General features: G+C 45.7%; 1 protein-coding gene across 1 annotated transcript in view; it reads left to right on the top strand.

Annotated features, from left to right (window-relative positions):
- LOC147122548 (glutamate receptor ionotropic, delta-2-like) overlaps positions 1–18,121 on the top strand; it is a 1,303,876-nt gene that overhangs the window by 211,280 nt on the left and 1,074,475 nt on the right. Inside the window, 1 exon segment of the mRNA XM_086006579.1 lies at positions 17,449–17,604. Coding sequence (XP_085862705.1) covers positions 17,449–17,604 — 156 coding nt within the window.

Raw genomic sequence — 18,121 nt, 5'->3', positions numbered from 1 at the left:
TGGATTTAGTGTGGGACATCCCACTTGTAGCATGAGTTAAAACTGTCAGCCATGACCCAATCCTCACGAGTCAGATCTTTTTTCTTATTCGTTCATGGGATGTAGACGTCGCTGACAAAGCCAGCATTTATTGCCCATCCCTAGTTGCCCTTGAGAAAGTGGTGGTGAGACACCTTCTTGAACCACTACAGTCCGTGTGGTGAAGGTACTCCCACAGTGCTTTTAGGGAGGGAGTTCCAGGATTTTGTCCCAGCGACGATGAAGGAACGGCAATATATTTCCAAGTCAGGATGGTGTGTGAGTTGGAGGGGAATTTGGAGGTGGTGGTGTTCCCATGTGCCTGCTGCCCTTGTCCTTCTAAATGGTAGAGGTCGCAGGTTTGGTAGGTGCTGCCGAAGAAGCCTTGGCGAATTGCACAGTGTTCAGTCCCATTCGCAACTCCCCATATAATGAAGCAGTCCATGCCCGAATGCAGCAAGACCTGGACAACATTCAGGCTTGGGCTGATAAGTGGCAAGTAATAATTGCGCCACACAAATGCCAGGCAATGTCTATCTCTAACAAGAGAGAGTCTAACCACCGCCCCATGATGTTCAATGGCATTACCATCGCCGAATCCCCCACCATCAACATCCTGGGTCACCATTGAGCAGAAATTTAACTGGACCAGCCACATAAATACTGTGGCTACAAGAGCAGGTCAGAGGCTGGGTATTCTGTGGCAAGTGTCTCACCTCCTGACTCCCCAAAGCCTTTCCACCATCTACAAGGCACAAGTCAGGAGTGTGATGGAATACTCTCCACTTGCCTGGATGAGTGCAGCTCCAACAACACTCAAGAAGCTCAACACCATCCAGGAAACATCTTCTCTACATCTACCCTATCAAACCCCTATATCATACGGACAACATGACCCCTTTGGATGCTGAAAAGCTACAGGAGGTACACCAAAGTAGGATGTGGGTCTCTTTCCTTTGGAAGTTCATGTGCCGGTTGAATGAAGGGAAGTTGCTGATTGATTCAATAAAGTCGCTTGTAGCTGTTGTACCTGGCTACAAATGAGAAAGAATTTGATGGTATCGGGAGCAAGAAGCTCCAGCACTTTCCTTGCTTTTTGCACACATGGGGCAACCCATCAAACATATTTGCATGCCCTTTCATTGCACTTAAGCTGCATGGAACACATTTCTTGAAGGTAGAACTGGCCTGCAATGTAAAGACTGGGCATGTAGGTGAATAGTGTACTGCACCAGACTTGTAGGGTCCATGCCCATGATTCCCAACATACCACATCGGGGAAACTGGGCCTTGAACATAATTTTCAGATTTTTTTTTACTCCAGCTTCCTAAATGGTTGGTTGTAAAGTATGAAGAGGTGCCTTTCTTTGGCCGACAACTGCAAGCACTTCTCTGCTTCAAGCTGATCGGACCATAGAGGGAGGATGGGGTAAAGCAAGCGAGTAGGCTGATTGAAGAGGAAATCAGCTTTAGTCATCCACTCACCTGGATGAGTGCAGCTCCAACAACACTCAAGAAGCTCAACACCATCCAGGACAAAACTTGATTGGTACCCCATCCACCACCTTAAACATTCACTCCCTCCACCATCGGCGCACCATGGCTGCAGTGTGTACCATCTACAAGATGCATGGCAGCAACTCGCCAAGACTTCTTCGGCAGTGCCTCCCAAACCCACGACCTCTTCCACCTAGAAGGACAAGGGCAGCAGACGCATGGGAACACCGCCACCTCCAACTTCCCCTCCAAGTCACACACCATCCTGACTTGGAAATATATGGGCCGTTCCTTCATCGTCGCTGGGTCAAAGCCCTGGAACTCCCTCCCTAACAGCACTTGTGGGAGTACCTTCACCACATGGACTGCAGCGGTTCAAGAAGGCAGCTCACCACTACCTTCTCAAGGACAATTAGGGATTGACAATAAATGCCGGCCTTGCCAGCGATGCCCAAATCCTGTGAATGAATATAAAATAAGCTGCACTTTCTCTAGAATGGTCCAACGTGGTAAAATGGGACAACATAGTGAAAAAGAGATCACAATGTGGCAAGGCAAAAAAAGGAAAACTCGCCAAAGCAGAGGAATCAAATGAAAATGTATAAGGGACAGAATTGGAGAACTAGAGTAATTACAGTAGATTTTCTGCTCGTTATGCAGGCGTAAGACTGGCGTTGCGGATAGACGCTCGCTATTGTAAACGGATGATATTTATCTCCATTGAAATCAGTAGGCATTGAAATGGTGGGGGGGGGGGTGGTGTGCTGCGGAGGGGGATGTTTCTACAATGTGCAGCCGATCCACAGTGCCAGTTTTGCAATGGGCGGCAAATTTAAAATCAACCTCGTTAATTTAATTAGAAAATCATGATGCTATAGGGTAACTGAAGCATGGCTACAGCTGGGACAGGATTGACAATTCAATATATCACACTTTCATGCGGGGAACATGGAAAGAAGAAAGGGAAGAGAGAGGTATTAATTAGAGGTAATATCATAGTGGATTGGGGCACTGATCAATTTCTGGCGGAGGGGTTATTTCTGTGTTGTAAATTTCCATAATCAGGAGATAATCCTAAATTCAAGATCTCTCCTTTTCTAAAAGTACAGACTGTGCAAACAAGGACCAATCCTAAAATCAATAAGCTAGACTTTATTATCGGCTCTGCGACTTTAATGATGTGATTTATATGTTGGATGCCATTAGGAGTCTCTTGCATCTGACAGCCATAAGCAGCATGATAAAATGACTACAATGGAAGATTTTATTAATAATTTTAAGAAAACATAATTTCAAGTCAGCAAGAGGAAGATGTGAACAAAAGACTAGAAAAATACAATATTCATAAATCAAGTGTATTGTCTTAAAATTGAATATTTTCTATTCCACTAAATACTCTACACTGTTCCCAAATGTACTTAAAAATAACTCCCGTGCTTTGATTAAAATACCTTGGACTGTGCCCTCTGCTTTTAATTAACAAAATAGCCATTATTGCCTTGTACACAAAGGACTTGTAGAAGGTTTTACCTAAATATGACCATGACACATTAAGGTTTACTTAGCATATTTCTTTTTCTCTAACAGAAAGGCTCACCATATCTGTCAGTTTATAAAATAAATTATCACTTTGTTGTTAACACAGGAAAGCCTGGAAATTACTGTTTGTTCCTGGTAATTTGGAGTTACTTCATTCGAATGATTGAATAACTTGAATAATTCAGATTTGAATTGCACTGAAAAGCCTCCAGCACTATTTTTATTCTGTGTGCTTAATTCAGATTAGATTTATTTTTAAAGTGAAAATTGACTCGGAGACCTGAATCTCCTCAGACCTTCTGCCTCTGCACTGCCGTGACCTCTTTGGAGGTGTGACGGAAACCCCGTTTACAAGGATAGATGAGGAGGGGGGTGGGGCAAAGGATATATATTTGCGTTGATAGCGCAGGAGTGGGATACGAAGCCATGGCAAGAGATGCTCTGGTTGCGATCGGATCGTGAAAGTGTGACCAAGGGAGGGAGCGGTCCCATCAAGCTGGTCAATTAAGAAGAAGCAGAGCGGAGGATGGTGTGGTCAACCATGTCGAAGGATGCGGAGGGGTTGAGGAAAATGAAAGAGAGACTTGCATTTTATATAGCGCCTTCCACGACCTCAGGACGTCCCGTGGTGTGTTGCAGCCAATGAAGTACCTTTTCAACCGTAGTCACTGTTGTAAAGTAGGAAACACGGCAGCCAATTTGTGCACAGCAAGATGCCACAAACAGCAACGTGATAATGGCCAGATCATCTTTATTTTATGTGGTGTTGGTTGAGGGATGGCATAATGGCACCAGTACACCGGGCAGAACTTCCTTGCTCTTCTTCGAAATGATGCCATGGGACCCTTTGTTCACCTAGGAGGGCAGACGGTGCCTTGCTTTAATGCCTCATCCAAAAGACTTCTCTTCGGAATCTCTGCCTAATCATGCTTCACCCCCCCCGCCCCCCCATGACCAGTGAGCTGCCTCTGGGGCCACGGCGATCATGTACAGCTTGCCGGTACTAGTCTGAAGAAGCCAGAGGACGAATTTGCCGTGGTCCTACCGACCTCTTTAGACGCGTGGGGCCTCCACCTCTGCCGGTGTACTGACCTGAATGCCAGTATAAGAACATAAGAACATAAGAAACGGGACAATCGGCCCCTCGAACCTGCTCCGCCATTCAATAAGATCTTGGCTGATCTGATCTTGGCCTCAACTCCACTTTCCCGCTCTCTCCCCATAACCCTCGACTCCCCTGTAGCTCAAAAATCTGTCTGTCTCCGCCTTGAATATATTCAATGACTCTGCCTCCGCGGCTCTCTGGGGTAGAGAATTCCAAAGAATCACGACCCTCTGAGAGAAGAAATTCCTCCTCATCTCCGTCTTAAATGGGCGACCCCTTATTCTGAAACTATGCCCCCTAGTTCTAGATTCCCCCATGAGGGGAAACACCCTCCCTGCATCTACCCTGTCAAGCCCCCTCAGAATCTTATATGTTTCAATAAGATCACCTCTCATTCTTCTAAACTCCAGTGAGTATAGGCCCAACCTGCTCAACCTTTCTCCATAAGACAACCCCTTCATCTCAGGAATCAACCTAATGAACCTTCTCTGAACTGCCTCCAATGCAAGTATATCCCGCCTTAAATAAGGAGCCCAAAACTGCACACAGTACTCCAGATGTGGTCTCACCAGCGCCCTAATAGCTAGATCACTGAACGGAAAGGAAACGGGAGCAGTAGGAATTCTTGTGGGTCACACCGTCCTACTAGCCCCACCTCCTTCCAGATATCAGGCTTCTTCTTAATTGACAAGAACTGCAACGGAGATGGAGGTTAAATTCAGGGCAGCATCCATACCTCTGCATTCGCTGCCATTTTAACCCCTGGCTTTTGGGAGGAGTCAGAGGGGCTCATCGCAGTGCAGGTGAGGGCCTCCTCGGTATGCAAAAATCACGGGCCTATAAAAGAATAGAATGAAAAACTTGCATTAAGTAGCACCTTTCACAACCTTCAGGACATCCCAAAGTGCTTCACAGCCAATGAAGTTACTTTTGAGATGTATTCGTTATTGTAATGTAGGAAATGCAGCAGCTAATTTGCACACAGCAAGCTCCCTCAAACAACAATGAGATAATGACCAGATAATCTGTTGTGGTGATATTGGTCAAGGGATAAATATTGGCCAGGACACCGGGGTAGATCGCCCCTGCTCTTCTTCAAATAGTGTTATGAGATCTTTTACGCCCACCTGAGAGAGCAGATGGAGCCTCAGTTTAATGTCTCATCTGGTGCAGGAAGGATGTTCCCGATGGTGGGGAAGTCCAGAACCAGGGGTCACAGTCTAAGGATAAGGGGTAAGCCATTTACGACAGAGATGAGGAGGAATTTCTTCACCCAGAGAGTGGTGAACCTGTGAGATTCTCTACCACAGAAGGCAGTGGAGGCCAATTCATTAAATATATTCAAGAAGGAGTTAGATATATTTCTTAAGGCTAAAGGGATCAAGGGATATGGGGAGAAAGCAGGGACAGGGTACTGAATTTGGATGATCAGCCATGATCTCATTAAATGGCAGAGCTGGCTCGAGGGGCCGAATGGCCTACTCCTGCTCCTCTTTTCTATAAAAGACGGCACCTCCAACAGTGCAGCACTCCCTCAGTCTGGGTTTTGTGCTCAAGTCTCTGGAGTGGGACTTGAACCCACAACCTTCTGACTCAAGGCAAGAGTGCCACCCACTGAGCCATGGCTGACACCTATGACATTATGATGCAGTTAGGACTCCAGTGCGATTTTAACTTGGGATTGCATGAGTTGGGCACAGTGCTGGACCCGCCTGGCGGCTGACCGCATCGGGGCCAGAAGAGGTCCAGGATGGTCAATAATTACATTTTTTTTTGCAGTTTTCCTCCGGCACCCCCCAGCTTCTCCAGTCTCTCCACATAACTGAAGTCCCTCATCCCTGGAACCATTCTGGTCAATCTCCCCTTAACCTTCTTTGTTCTAAGGAGAACAACCCCAGCTTCTCCAGTCTCTCCACATCACCGAAGTCCCTCATCCCCTGGTACCATTCTGGTCAATCACACCTTAACCTTCTCTGCTCTGAGGAGAACAATCCCAGCTTCCCCAGTCTCTCCACATCACTGAAGTCCCTCATCCCTGGTACCATTCTGGTCAATCACACCTTAACCTTCTCTGCTCTAAGGAGAACAACCCCAGCTTCTCCAGTCTCTCCACATTACTGAAGTCCCTCATCCCTGGTACCATTCTGGTCAATCACACCTTAACCTTCACTGCTCTAAGGAGAACAACCCCAGCTTCTCCAGTCTCTCCACATAACTGAAGTCCCTCATCCCTGGTACCATTCTGGTCAATCTCCCCTTAACCTTTGCCCTGACCCGGTCTTCTCTCCCCTCCCTCTCACCGTGATCCCCTCCGAATGCCCCCCACCTGCCAACCACTTACCTCGGGGCTCACTGCGGCAGCCCTCTGCCGCTCGGAAACCCGCTCCCGTCTGAGTGATTCCCGCTGGGAGGAAGTTGGCCTTTCAACATGGCAGGGAGGACCCGGGAGTTAAAACCTCTCCAGGGTCCCAGGTGGTGCTTGTTTGCCACTCACCCTGGCCCCCACAGGCCGCAATCACCCCGTGTTAAGTACCTCAGTTGGCAGCGAGGGCCCAGGGCTACAATGAAGGGAGATGGTGGTGCCAGATTTCTGTAAGGTTCGATGGGCTTCATGCAAATGCCTGCGTCTTTTTTAAGCTGTGATTTCCAATTTGAAACGAGTGCTCCCAGCTTCTAAAGCAGGCTAGCTTAGGTCGCCTGCTGTGACCTGACCATGAAACATTTTCAGCAGATTCTTTTACAGCCATTCTCGTCGCCTTTCTTTCACTGGCGACTTTCACAAACATCTACGGGGAGAGCGTTCTTTCCTTTTGCTTCTGTGTGACTGGGCAAATCTCCGACTGTATTCTTTTAAGTAATTACAAAGAGCCTCATTAATTAATGCTTTAAAGCAATTTGCATATTTGACTATAAAATAGTATCCCTCACTTCTAATTGAAAAAAACCCCACTAAATTAACAATGTGTTTCTCTTTGTACAATTTGTTGATAAAAAAATTGCTTGTAGCTATCCATTCTGTCTGGTACAATGGATGCAATTAGTGTCAATTTTGAATATTACATAAAATTACATGGAATTTTACAGCACAGTGACAGGCCATTCGGCCCAACAGGTTTATGCCGGTGCTTATGCTCCACACGAGCCTCCTCCCACCTTACTTCATCTCACCCTGTCATCATATCCTTCTATTCCTTTCTCTGCCCTGTACTTAGCTAGCTTCCCCTTAAAAAAAGCATATCTAGTGTGTGCTAATCTGGGAGAGTTATAAGACAGATAATATGACGGGAGATAGATTTTACAACCATTGTTGTCATGCTGCCTTGTATCGTTTCCTTTACAAAACCATCAAGCATCTATTGACCAGAAGCTTAACTGGACCAGCCGTATGGACACTGCAGCAGAGCAGACCCTGGGTACTGCTCAAATGGTTCCACCGCCTGCCGGTTAAAAGTTTCTCCACCATTGAGAAGACACAAGTCAGGAGTGTGATGGAATGCTTAACACGCGCCTGCAAGAACACTCAAGAAGCTTCACGCCATCTAGGACAAGGCAGCATGCTTAATCGGCGCTTCTCTAACTGGACTCAATGGGCTGGATTTTCATTCAGGAGTCGGGTAGGAGGCGGGACTACAACTTTCGGGGTTGTAGTCCTGCCTCCATCGAGATGTGGCCAATCCACGTGATTGTAACTTGATTGACCATGTTGAGCCCGCCCAGTGGGCTCAGCAGGCCAATTAAGGGCCACCCGGCAACAGGTGACGTTACAGACTGAAATTTCATCTGTCAAGAGGTTTTGACAGATGAAATATCAGTGTTTCACAGCTGTTTGAAGCTGTCAAACACTGATAGTCTTACTTCTAATCTGAGTACTTCTCCACAGACTCAATTAGAAATCTCTCCTGCACAGAAAGCTGAAGGCTGTCATTTTTGACAGTTCACAGCCATTCTGCTTTCTGTGCTGGTGAGATGAGGGACTCCCGAGACCTAAAGGAAGGAAGGCTAAAAAGGTAAGAAAAGGTCATTTAAACTTCTTTAAACACTTTACACACACCAAACACACTTACCTTTGCACTCATGCACCCATCACTCACCTGACCACCAACATCTCGACCCCTCCAAGCCCTTCAACCCGACGGTCCACCTCCTCTAACTTGCCGTGGTTTGGAGCCGTCGGGAATCCCACACTTCAACCTTAAAAATAGGGATTAGGCTAAAAACTGCCTGTTAACTGCCTGTTAACAGGCAGTTAATTGGTACTAATCCCTTCCCGCCTCGGGGAGGCGGGTCCCAGTGTGGGGCGGGTACCCGGCTCCTTTGAAACTGGCATGGAGGCAGGTTGGGGGCGGGATGGGGTCAGGACCCCTGATTTCAGGATATTAAATCCCCCACACCTCCAATCCCGACTCCACGGCCCAATGAAAATCCTGCCCAATGTCCCCCATCAGTGCCCTGCACCGTGACTACGCCATCTATCATCAATAGGATGTACTGCAGCAACTCACCAAGCTTACATTGACAGCAGGGTCCCAGCTCCATGACATCTACCACTGAGATGGTGAAGAGCATCAGTGTAATGAGACATTGTCCACGCTACGTTCCCTTCCCAAGTCACACATCATCCTGACTTGGACAGATTAGAGAACCAATGCAAATGAACAAAAACAGACACATGCACACACACCAGACATCTCCTCCCCCTCCCCCCATCCCACACACACACCACACAGACACACACACATTCGCAACCCACACACACCCACATACATCCATGCACATAGATTCATCAGCAAGATACTGAACACCTAACTTTTAATTGTGTAATATTCCATAAAAGAAAGACTTGCATTTATATAGCACCTTTCATGACCACCGGATGTCCCAAAGCACTTTGCAGCCAATGATGTACTTTTTGAAGTGTTGTAAAGTAGGAAACACAGCAACCAAACTGCACACAGCAAGCTCCCACAAGCAGCAATGTGATAATGACCAGATAATCTGTTTTTGTGATGTTGATTGACAGATTAATATTGGCCAGGACTCCCCTGAGTGAGAACTCCCCTGCTCTTCTTCAATATAGTGCCATGGGATTTTTATATCCAACTGAGAGAGCAGATGGGGCCTCGGTTTAATGTCTCATTTGAAGGACGGCACCTCCAATAGTGTCAGCCTAGATTATTGTGCTTAAGTCTCCTGGATGTGGGACTTGAACCCACAACCTTCAGACTTGCAAAGTGAGAGTGCTACCCACTGAGCCACGGCTGACACGATGTAATGCTTCCTAAAGCAGAGGAGCTAGATTATTAAAGCACACAGAAACTTCTTAAAAGTTCCATTTAATAGTCATTGGGCAAACATTTCATTTAATGTATACGGGAGCTGGCAAAAGGAGTAATTCGCTGCTGCCGGGAATTTAGTTCGATTGAAGCGAATGGGGTGGAAATCCATACACGGATCACATCCGCCGTCATCGGTTTTGGTGTTTGGTTGAGATTCACATCATTACGTGAATGAAAGAGCTCATGTCAAGAGTGAGTGAACAGAGCCCCCGGGGCCAGGTTACTGAGCTGTACAAATCAGGAAGGTCCCAGGGTTTGACCCTTACAAACCTATCTTGAGTGGCATGTCCATGTTTATATACTTAATGCCTAATGTAAGCAGTCATATAGAGTATTTACTGGTGGAAAAGTAAGCACTTATTGTGTGTTTCATAGAATAGTTTATAAAGCAAAAATAGCAACTTCCTGATGCCGTGAAAGGTGCTATATAAATGCAAGTTCTTTCTTTTCTTTTACGAACACCCAACAACAGCACTGCGATGACTAGTTAATCTATCTTTTTTTGGTGGTGTTGTATAGGAGATGAATGTTGACTGGGGTCATCTACTCTTCTTCAAATAGTACCGTGGGATCTTTTAGCATCAACCTGAGCCACTGGAACAACTAAATAGGACTTCCGTTTAGCATCTCATACAAGGGCAAGACCTCAACAACAACAACAACTTGTATTTATATGGCGCCTTTACTGTAATAAAACGTCCCAAGGCGCTTCACAGGAGCGATTATCAAACAAAATTTGACACTGAGCTACATAAGGAGATATTGGCCCTAAACAGACAATACAACATGGCTGATTACCTGACCATGCTAAAGGATAGCAAACTGAGAAAAACCTTCACAATGTACAGACTTAGTGAACATAACCTGGCGATCGAAAAAGGTAGACACAGGCAGACCCGGCTACCAAGAGAGGACAGGATATGCTCTCACTGCAGTCAGGGAGTGGTGGAGACAGAGATGCACTTCCTCACAGCTTGTAGAAAATATCAGGGCATAAGGGAGAATTTCTACCCAAAATTCACAAAAATATGCCCAGAATTCAGAAATTTGAATGACGACCAAAAACTCCCATACCTACTGGGGAAGAGAGAAATTGTGTAACACTAGCGGCACACTATGTTACAGCTTGCCATAAACAGAGGGACAACCACTAAATATAAGAAAAGAGTATATATAAATTATATGAAAGTATATTTATACACTCAGGGATATATCTGTTTATACACTGTATGGAAAGATCTGTATTTTTGTGAACAAACATGAATGTTTTTCGATGCTTTGGCAACATAAGATGTAACTTGTCATCATGCCAATAAAGCGATTTGAATTGAATATTAGAGCAGATGACCAGAAGGTTGGTCAAAGAGGTAGGTTTTAAGGAGCATCTTTAAAAAAAGGAGGAAAGAGAAGCAGAGAGGTTTAGGGAGGGAATTCCAAAGAACATAAGAACTAGGAGCAGGAGTCGGCCATTTGGCCCCTCAAGCCTGCTCCGCCATTCAATAAGATCATGGCTGATCTGCTCTTGGCCTCAACTCCAGTTTCCTGCCCGCTCCCCATAACCCTTGCCTCCCCTGTAGCTCAAATATCCGTCTATCTCCACCTTGAATATAATCAATGACTCTGCCTCCACAGCTCTCTGGGGTAGAGAATTCCAAAGATTCACAACCTTCTGAGAGAAGACTCTCTCTTCATACCTTTGTAATTGCCTTTATTTAAGTTTAGGACACTAGTTTCAGACCCAAGTTTCTCACCCTCAAGCTGAATTTGAAATTCAATCATGCTATGATCACTCTTCCCTAGAGGATCCTTTACAATGAGATCATTAATGAATCCTGTCTCATTACGCATTACCAGATCTAAAATAGCCTGCTCCCTGGTTGGTTCCACAACGTATTGTTCTAAGAAACCATTCTGAATACACACCATGAACTCGTCCTCAAGGCTACCCTTGCCAATTTGATTTGCCCAATCTATATGAAGATTAAAATCGCCCACGATTATTGCAGTACCTTTCTTACAAGCCCCCATTATTTCTTGATTTATACTCTGCCCTACAGTGTAGCTACTGTTAGGGGGTCTATAGACCACTCCCAACAGTGACTTCTTTCCCTTACTATTTCTTATCTCCACCCAAACTGATTCTACATCTTGAGCTTAAGGCCTAGGCAGCTGAAGGCACGGCCGCCAATGGTGGAGTGATTAAAATCGGGGATGCTCAAGAGGCCAAATTTAGAAGAGCGCAGAAATCTCAGAGGGTTTTAGGGCTGGAGGAGATTACAGAGATAAGGAGGGGTGAGGCCATGGAGGGATTTGAAAACAAGGATAAGAATTTTAAAATCGAGGCATTGCTTAACCAGGAGCCAATGTCGGTCAGCGAGCACAGAGGTGATGGATGAATGGAACTTGGTGCAAGATAGGACATGGGCAGCAGAGTTTTGGATGACCTCAAGTTTAAGCAAGCTCACTCCGTATTAATCGAGTGTCCAGTGAAGTAGGACAGTTCCACTCTCTGTTAGATTTGGGTTGTTAGATCTTAAACTGACTGCTAAAGTAGACAGTCAACAAAAAAGCATTTGGAAAGAGTTAACTTGGACTTCATTCATCCGCAACAAAGTCCCACTCTGGAGACTTAAGCACATAATCTTGGCTGACACTTCAATGCAGTTCTGAGAGAGTGCTGCATTGTCGGAGGTGCTGTCTTTCAGAGGAGAAGTTAAACTGAGGCCTGATCTGCCTTCTCAGGCGGACATAAAAGATCCCATGCCATTATTTGAAGAAGTGTCCTGGCCAATATTTATTCCTCAACGGACATCACTACAAGAATATCTGGTCATTACCTCAATGCTGTTTGTGGGAGCTCGCTGTATGCAAATTGGCTGCCACATTTCTTACGTTACAAAGTGACTACACTTCAAATGTATTTCATTGGCTACAAAGCACTTTGAGATGTTCTGAGGTTGTGAAAGGCGATATATAAATGCAAGTCCTTTCTTTTTGTTCTTTGACATAACTGCCTTTGTATAAGTTGCAGAGGCAATTGATGTACCTTTTATTATCTTAATTATAGTAACAAATACAATGTGATGTTTATTATGGGATGTTCCAGGGCTGTGTTGTTCAGTACTACACTGGAAGGTGCAGTAAAGAAAGAAAAGACTTACATTTATGTAGCGCCTTTCATGACCGCCGGACGTCCCAAAGCGCTATACAGCCAATGAAGTACTTTTCGAAGTGTGGTCACTGTTGTAGTATAGGAAATGCTGGCAGCCAGTTTGCGCACAGCAAGGTCCCACAAACAGCAATGTGATAATGACCGATAATCTGCTTTAGTGATGTTGATTCACTGACAAAGCTACCAGGGGAATTGTATTCAACATGTTAATGGTTTATTAATCAACTCATGATTGTAATCCATCGTAAACGTACACACAACATACACACACCACACACACTCACATGCGCAGGCAATGATTGACAAAGCAGTGCATTTCATAAGATTGCTTTCAAGCTATACCAGACTTTGAGAAGATGTGGAAAATATTTCGAGGGAGCCTTGTCCCAGTGTAAACCAGGGAGCTTTGAAAGGGCATCAGGAATGCCAGAATAAAGAAGTTTCAAGTACCCTTCGAACTGAATGGCAGAGTCACATCCATCAATGTGACTGAAAATGGGGTTGTGTGTGACTCCCACTGTTTGCCCAGAGCACTCTGGAAGTAAAACCTCTCAGAACTCATTAGTAAACACAAGTTAGCCAAGCCGGGTCCATTCGTGAGCCTCCTGAATGGCAATGTCTTTGGACAATTTGACCTCTCATGAATTGCATTGCTGTCAAGCCTCTCAGTCCTCTGGTTACTCCCTTCCTATCCAAAAACACTGGATTTAAAAATATCTTGGCTGGTTAAGCATTGTAAGGATTCTTCTGGTTTCTAAGTTGTTTCTTTTTAAATCTTTGAACATGATTATAAAGATTCCATCCATATTTTACATGGGCAGAAGGCTTCTCATTGCCGAAAGCTCTGTTCAATATACATGGCACAGATGAGATGGAACGTGTCATTATTTTGTTAACGACTAATTTCTGTGCTGAGTATTAAACCTTTTGCTGGTTACCTTAGTAGTAGTAGGAATGATCACTCTCTGTCTTGGGAATGCAATCTAAAGTCAAAATTAATTGAAAGGCTCAACTATTCATTAAAGTGATGAATACAGAAAGACCCCAGAGGTGGATTTACACTTTTACTGTCAGTAACAGAACCCATCAGATTTTCCTGACCACTGAAATTAATCCAAGGAAATGATGACAGGTTCTGCAAGAGATGTGGGATCTTCCCCGCCAGGTTTTGCTCGCTCTGCCCCGCCCAGGAGATGTTTAACATCTGCCCCAGAAAGCTGTGGAAGCTACATCATTAAATAAATTTAAAACAGAAATAGATAGTTTCCTAGAAGTAAAGGGAATTAAGGGTTACGGGGAGCGGGCAGGAAATTGGACATGAGTCTAGGTTCGGAATGGTCATGGCCCTGTGGGTAGTGGAGTGGGCCCAGGGGCCGTGTAGCCTTGTTCTGCTCCTACTGTGTTCTAATTCTGTGTTAGATTTCAGGAGATGGTTTTATTCCTGTTCCTGGCTGGGGTGGAGATTGCCTTTACAGAAGGTAAGTACTGTAGAAAATATAGGGACAGAGTGATCTCCTGGAAGAATTTCGATCGCCTAGATGGGTCGGAGAGGAATTTCCCAGATTTTTTTCTCCCAAATTGGCCATTGGGTCTTTATCTGGTTTTTCGCCTCTCCCGGGAGATCACATGGGTTCGGGTGGATGCACAGTGATAGAAGATTTGAGGTTAGGATCAGATCAGCCATGATCTTATTGAATGGTGGAGCAGGCTCGAGGGGCCGATTGGCCTACTCCTGCTCCTATTTCTTATGTTCTTATGTTCTTATGTACCACAAGATGAAAATCTACCCGCAGTGGCTTCGGTTCTACAGCCCTGATTTTAACCGGGAGCGAGAATTGGGCGGCGTGTTGAAGGAGGGGGAGGTGAGCGACAAATCCCCCCACTCCCCCCACCCCGACCTCGGGCAGTGTGAGACCCGGACGGTTTTAACTCCCGGTACACATCTGTATGCTGCTGTTCAGCTGCCCGCCCGAAACATACGGGAAGCAGGGAGTTGGCCAGTGGGTTGGATGAGGGCAGCCCCCGGCACCGAAGGAACGGTCACTGGCAACGAGGTCAGTCACGGGATGGGAGGCGGGGTGAGGTTTAGGAGGGTGTCGCGGGAGGGGGGAGGGGATGCCCAAGGCAGATGTGGTCTAAACTTTCCTTTGTGGGGCCCAGAGCAGCACTCGTGTACCTCCAGGGTCCCAACATGGAAAGTTACCTCAAGTGGCCTCTTCTGGTTCCCAATCCTTTTCCTGCTGTCTTCAGCTGGTGGGAAAGCCACAGAGACTTCGCCTCTCGGGAAACCAGTTAAAATTGCGTTATCGGACCCTGATCTGTATATTTAAAGAAGTACCCGGTCTGGCATTAGCCAGGTGTCCTTGCCGCCTGTTCAGAAGAGTGTTGTAAAATTCCGAAAATCCGGATTTGTGCGGGTAAGTCACTCGGCCGATTTTAACTGCGGCTGGGCAGGGTTACAATCGCCCCTTATGTGTTAGCAAGATGATAGATATGTGTTAACAGCTTATAATGTAAAGAAAATATATAATTTGGGTTTTTTGGAAGCCTGCTAAAGCAAGCACCTCATACTCCAGCAAGATTCTTAAAACGTGTGATTAAACATAGCAACCTGAAATGAACAAAAAAAGAACGGGAATGTGACGTATATTCCGTCGTAAGGTATACATCATTTTTACGGTACCATTACAGGCTCACATTAATTGAAACTGCAGGTAATTCACTGCGATTATAGTTTTGCATAACCATTAGTGCAATTGACCTTCATTAACTCTTCCCGGGGCTCAATTTCAAAATGTACCTGTGATCATTTCTCCTGAGAATTACTCCTTCAAGTCATTAACGATGACAATTTTCGCGGTGACCTTACTGTTTGTTAGCCCCTTGGACCTACTATAGAATGTTTCTCATTGTAGTTGGTGGTTCTATGGATGGTAATGAGCAGCAAAGTGTGCTCTCCAACATAACCTTGATAGTTACTGTTGAAATGGTTCAGATTCAGGAGGTTATAAATATTGCAAGACTATGGTAGAATGTAAGAACAAAAAGAAAGCAAGCACTTTCCTTTCACAACCTCAGGATATCATAAAGTGCTTTACAGCCAGCGAAGAACCTTTGCAGTGTCGTCACTGTTGTACTGCAGGAAATTTGCGCACAGCCAGGTCCGACAAACAGCGATGAAATAAATGACCTGATCATCTGTTTTAGTTGTTGGTTGAGGGATAAGTATTGGGCAGATCTCCCCAGCTCTTCTTCGAGTAGTGCCGCGGGATCGTCTACGTCCACCCTGATGTGCCTCAATAATTCCAAGACTCGAAGTTAGCAGAACAAAAACAAGGCTTTTATTAACTTAGAAAGTAACACGTAAGAGAGAGAGATGTCTTCCTTCTGGAGACTGAGGCCAGACTGAAGCTAGCTTACAAACGGGGCCAGGTATGGGCGGAGCCCTACACACAGCACATTCCAGCACATTCTAGTATACAATACAGCACATTCCAGTACACAATACAATGAGGTCTGGGGGAAGGGAAATGACACTGAAACCGATCTCAGTCACAGGCAGTGGTGAATGGAATATTTCATCACACACCCGAGAGGGCAGACGGGGTCTTAACATCTCGTCCGAAAGACGGCTCCCCCGACAGAGCAGCGCTCCCTCGGCACTGCACTGGGAGGGTCAGCCGAGATGATGTGCTCAAGCCTCTGGAGTGGGACAATGGACCCACAGGCCTGTGACTCAAAGGCAAGAGTGCTGCCCACTGAGCCACGGCTGACAACTTGGGGGCGATTTTCACTCAGAAGTCGGGAAGGAGGCGGGACTACAACTTTTGGGGTTGTAGTCCCACCTCCATCGAGATGTGGCCAATTCACGCGATTTTAATTTGATTGACCTTGTTGAGCCCGCCCAGTGGGCTCAGCAGGCCAATTAAGGGCCACCCGGCAACAGGTGACGTCACAGACTGAAATTTCATCTGTCAAGATGTTTTGACAGAAGAAATATCAGTGTTTCACAGCTGTTTGAAGCTGTCAAACACTGACAGGCTTCTAACCTGAGTCCTTCTCCACAGACTCAGTTAGAAATCTCACCGGCACAGAAAGCTGCAGGCTGTCACCTTTGACAGTTCGCAGCTGTTCTGCTTTCTGTGCCGATGAGATGATGGACTCCCGAAACCTAGAGGAAGGAAGGCTGAAAAGGTAAGTACAGGTAATTTAAACTTCTTTACACACTTTAGACACACCAAACACACTTACCTTTGCACTCATGCACCCATCACTCACCTGAACACCGACATCTCAACCCCTCCAAGTCCTTCAACCCGACGGCCCGACTCCTCTAACTTGGCGTGGTTTGGAGCCGTCGGGAATCCCACACTTCAAGCTTTAAAATAGGGATTAGGCTAAAAACTGCCTGTTAACTACCTGTTAACAGACAGTTATTTGTCACTAATCCCTTCCCGCCTCAGGTGGGCGGGTCCCAGTGTGGGGCAGGTAACCGCCTCCTTTGAAACTTACATGGAGGCGGGTTGGGGGTGGGATGGTGTCGGGACCCCCGAATTCGGGACTTTAACCCCCTGCACGCCTCCAATCCCGACTCCACGGGTCAGTTAAAATCGAGGCCCTTATATCACACCACGACCTGTCAGTGATCTCCTCCAGACACATCCCACTTCCCTTTTCCCCGTTCCCCCATCCCCTATTCTCCAGGAGGGAGGTAAGTTGGTATCTGATGTTGCAGGTGCTTGGCTGCGATATTTTACTAAAGCATCTTTTTACTTCAACAGGGGCAATTTTTGATGAATCTGCCAAGAAGGATGATGAAGTGTTTCGACTGGCCGTGACTGACCTCAACACGAATGAGGAAATCTTACAAACGGAGAAAATTACTTTTTCTGTGACATTCGTGGACAGCAACAACCCTTTTCAGGTTGTGCAGGAAGGTAAGAATCAATTATCACATGTTTGGTTGAGCTTGAATGTGTCTTGTAACCATTAGAACTTATGCCCCATTGTTGCTCTAGCTTACCATTGCAATACCCAATAAGAAATGGTCTGTTTGTCTGTCTCAATGATCCAGTGGAAAAATCTTAATCCTTCAATTATTGAATGGCTTTGTACAACAAAATAAAGCATTTGGTTCATTTATTAAAGCTTTAGTGCGATGCAGTAGAAATATATCATTCTGAAAACTCTCATTGCTGTCTTATTTTTTTTTGGATTAAACTGCACCAAAGAAGTCGTGGAAGAAAGGGGGAGGACTTATAAGCTAACTCGCCCGGCAGGGAACTGACCAGATTGGATCTGATTGGCCTCGCGTTTTACACTCCGCCAGGCAGGGTCTGAATCGAGTGGATAATCCGATCGCGTCAGGTTCCCCGCTGGGCGGGTTAAGTTAAAATGGCTCCTGAGCACTTGGGATTCATTTTGCAGATGTGTTGGTTTTTCCGGGCTGGGACA

Source organism: Somniosus microcephalus, chromosome 2 (genome assembly GCF_052327205.1).
Source record: "Somniosus microcephalus isolate GS21.2 chromosome 2, FLI_Smic_1.0, whole genome shotgun sequence".
Classification (NCBI taxonomy): domain Eukaryota; kingdom Metazoa; phylum Chordata; class Chondrichthyes; order Squaliformes; family Somniosidae; genus Somniosus; species Somniosus microcephalus.
This window is presented reverse-complemented; position numbering and strand designations above follow the sequence as displayed.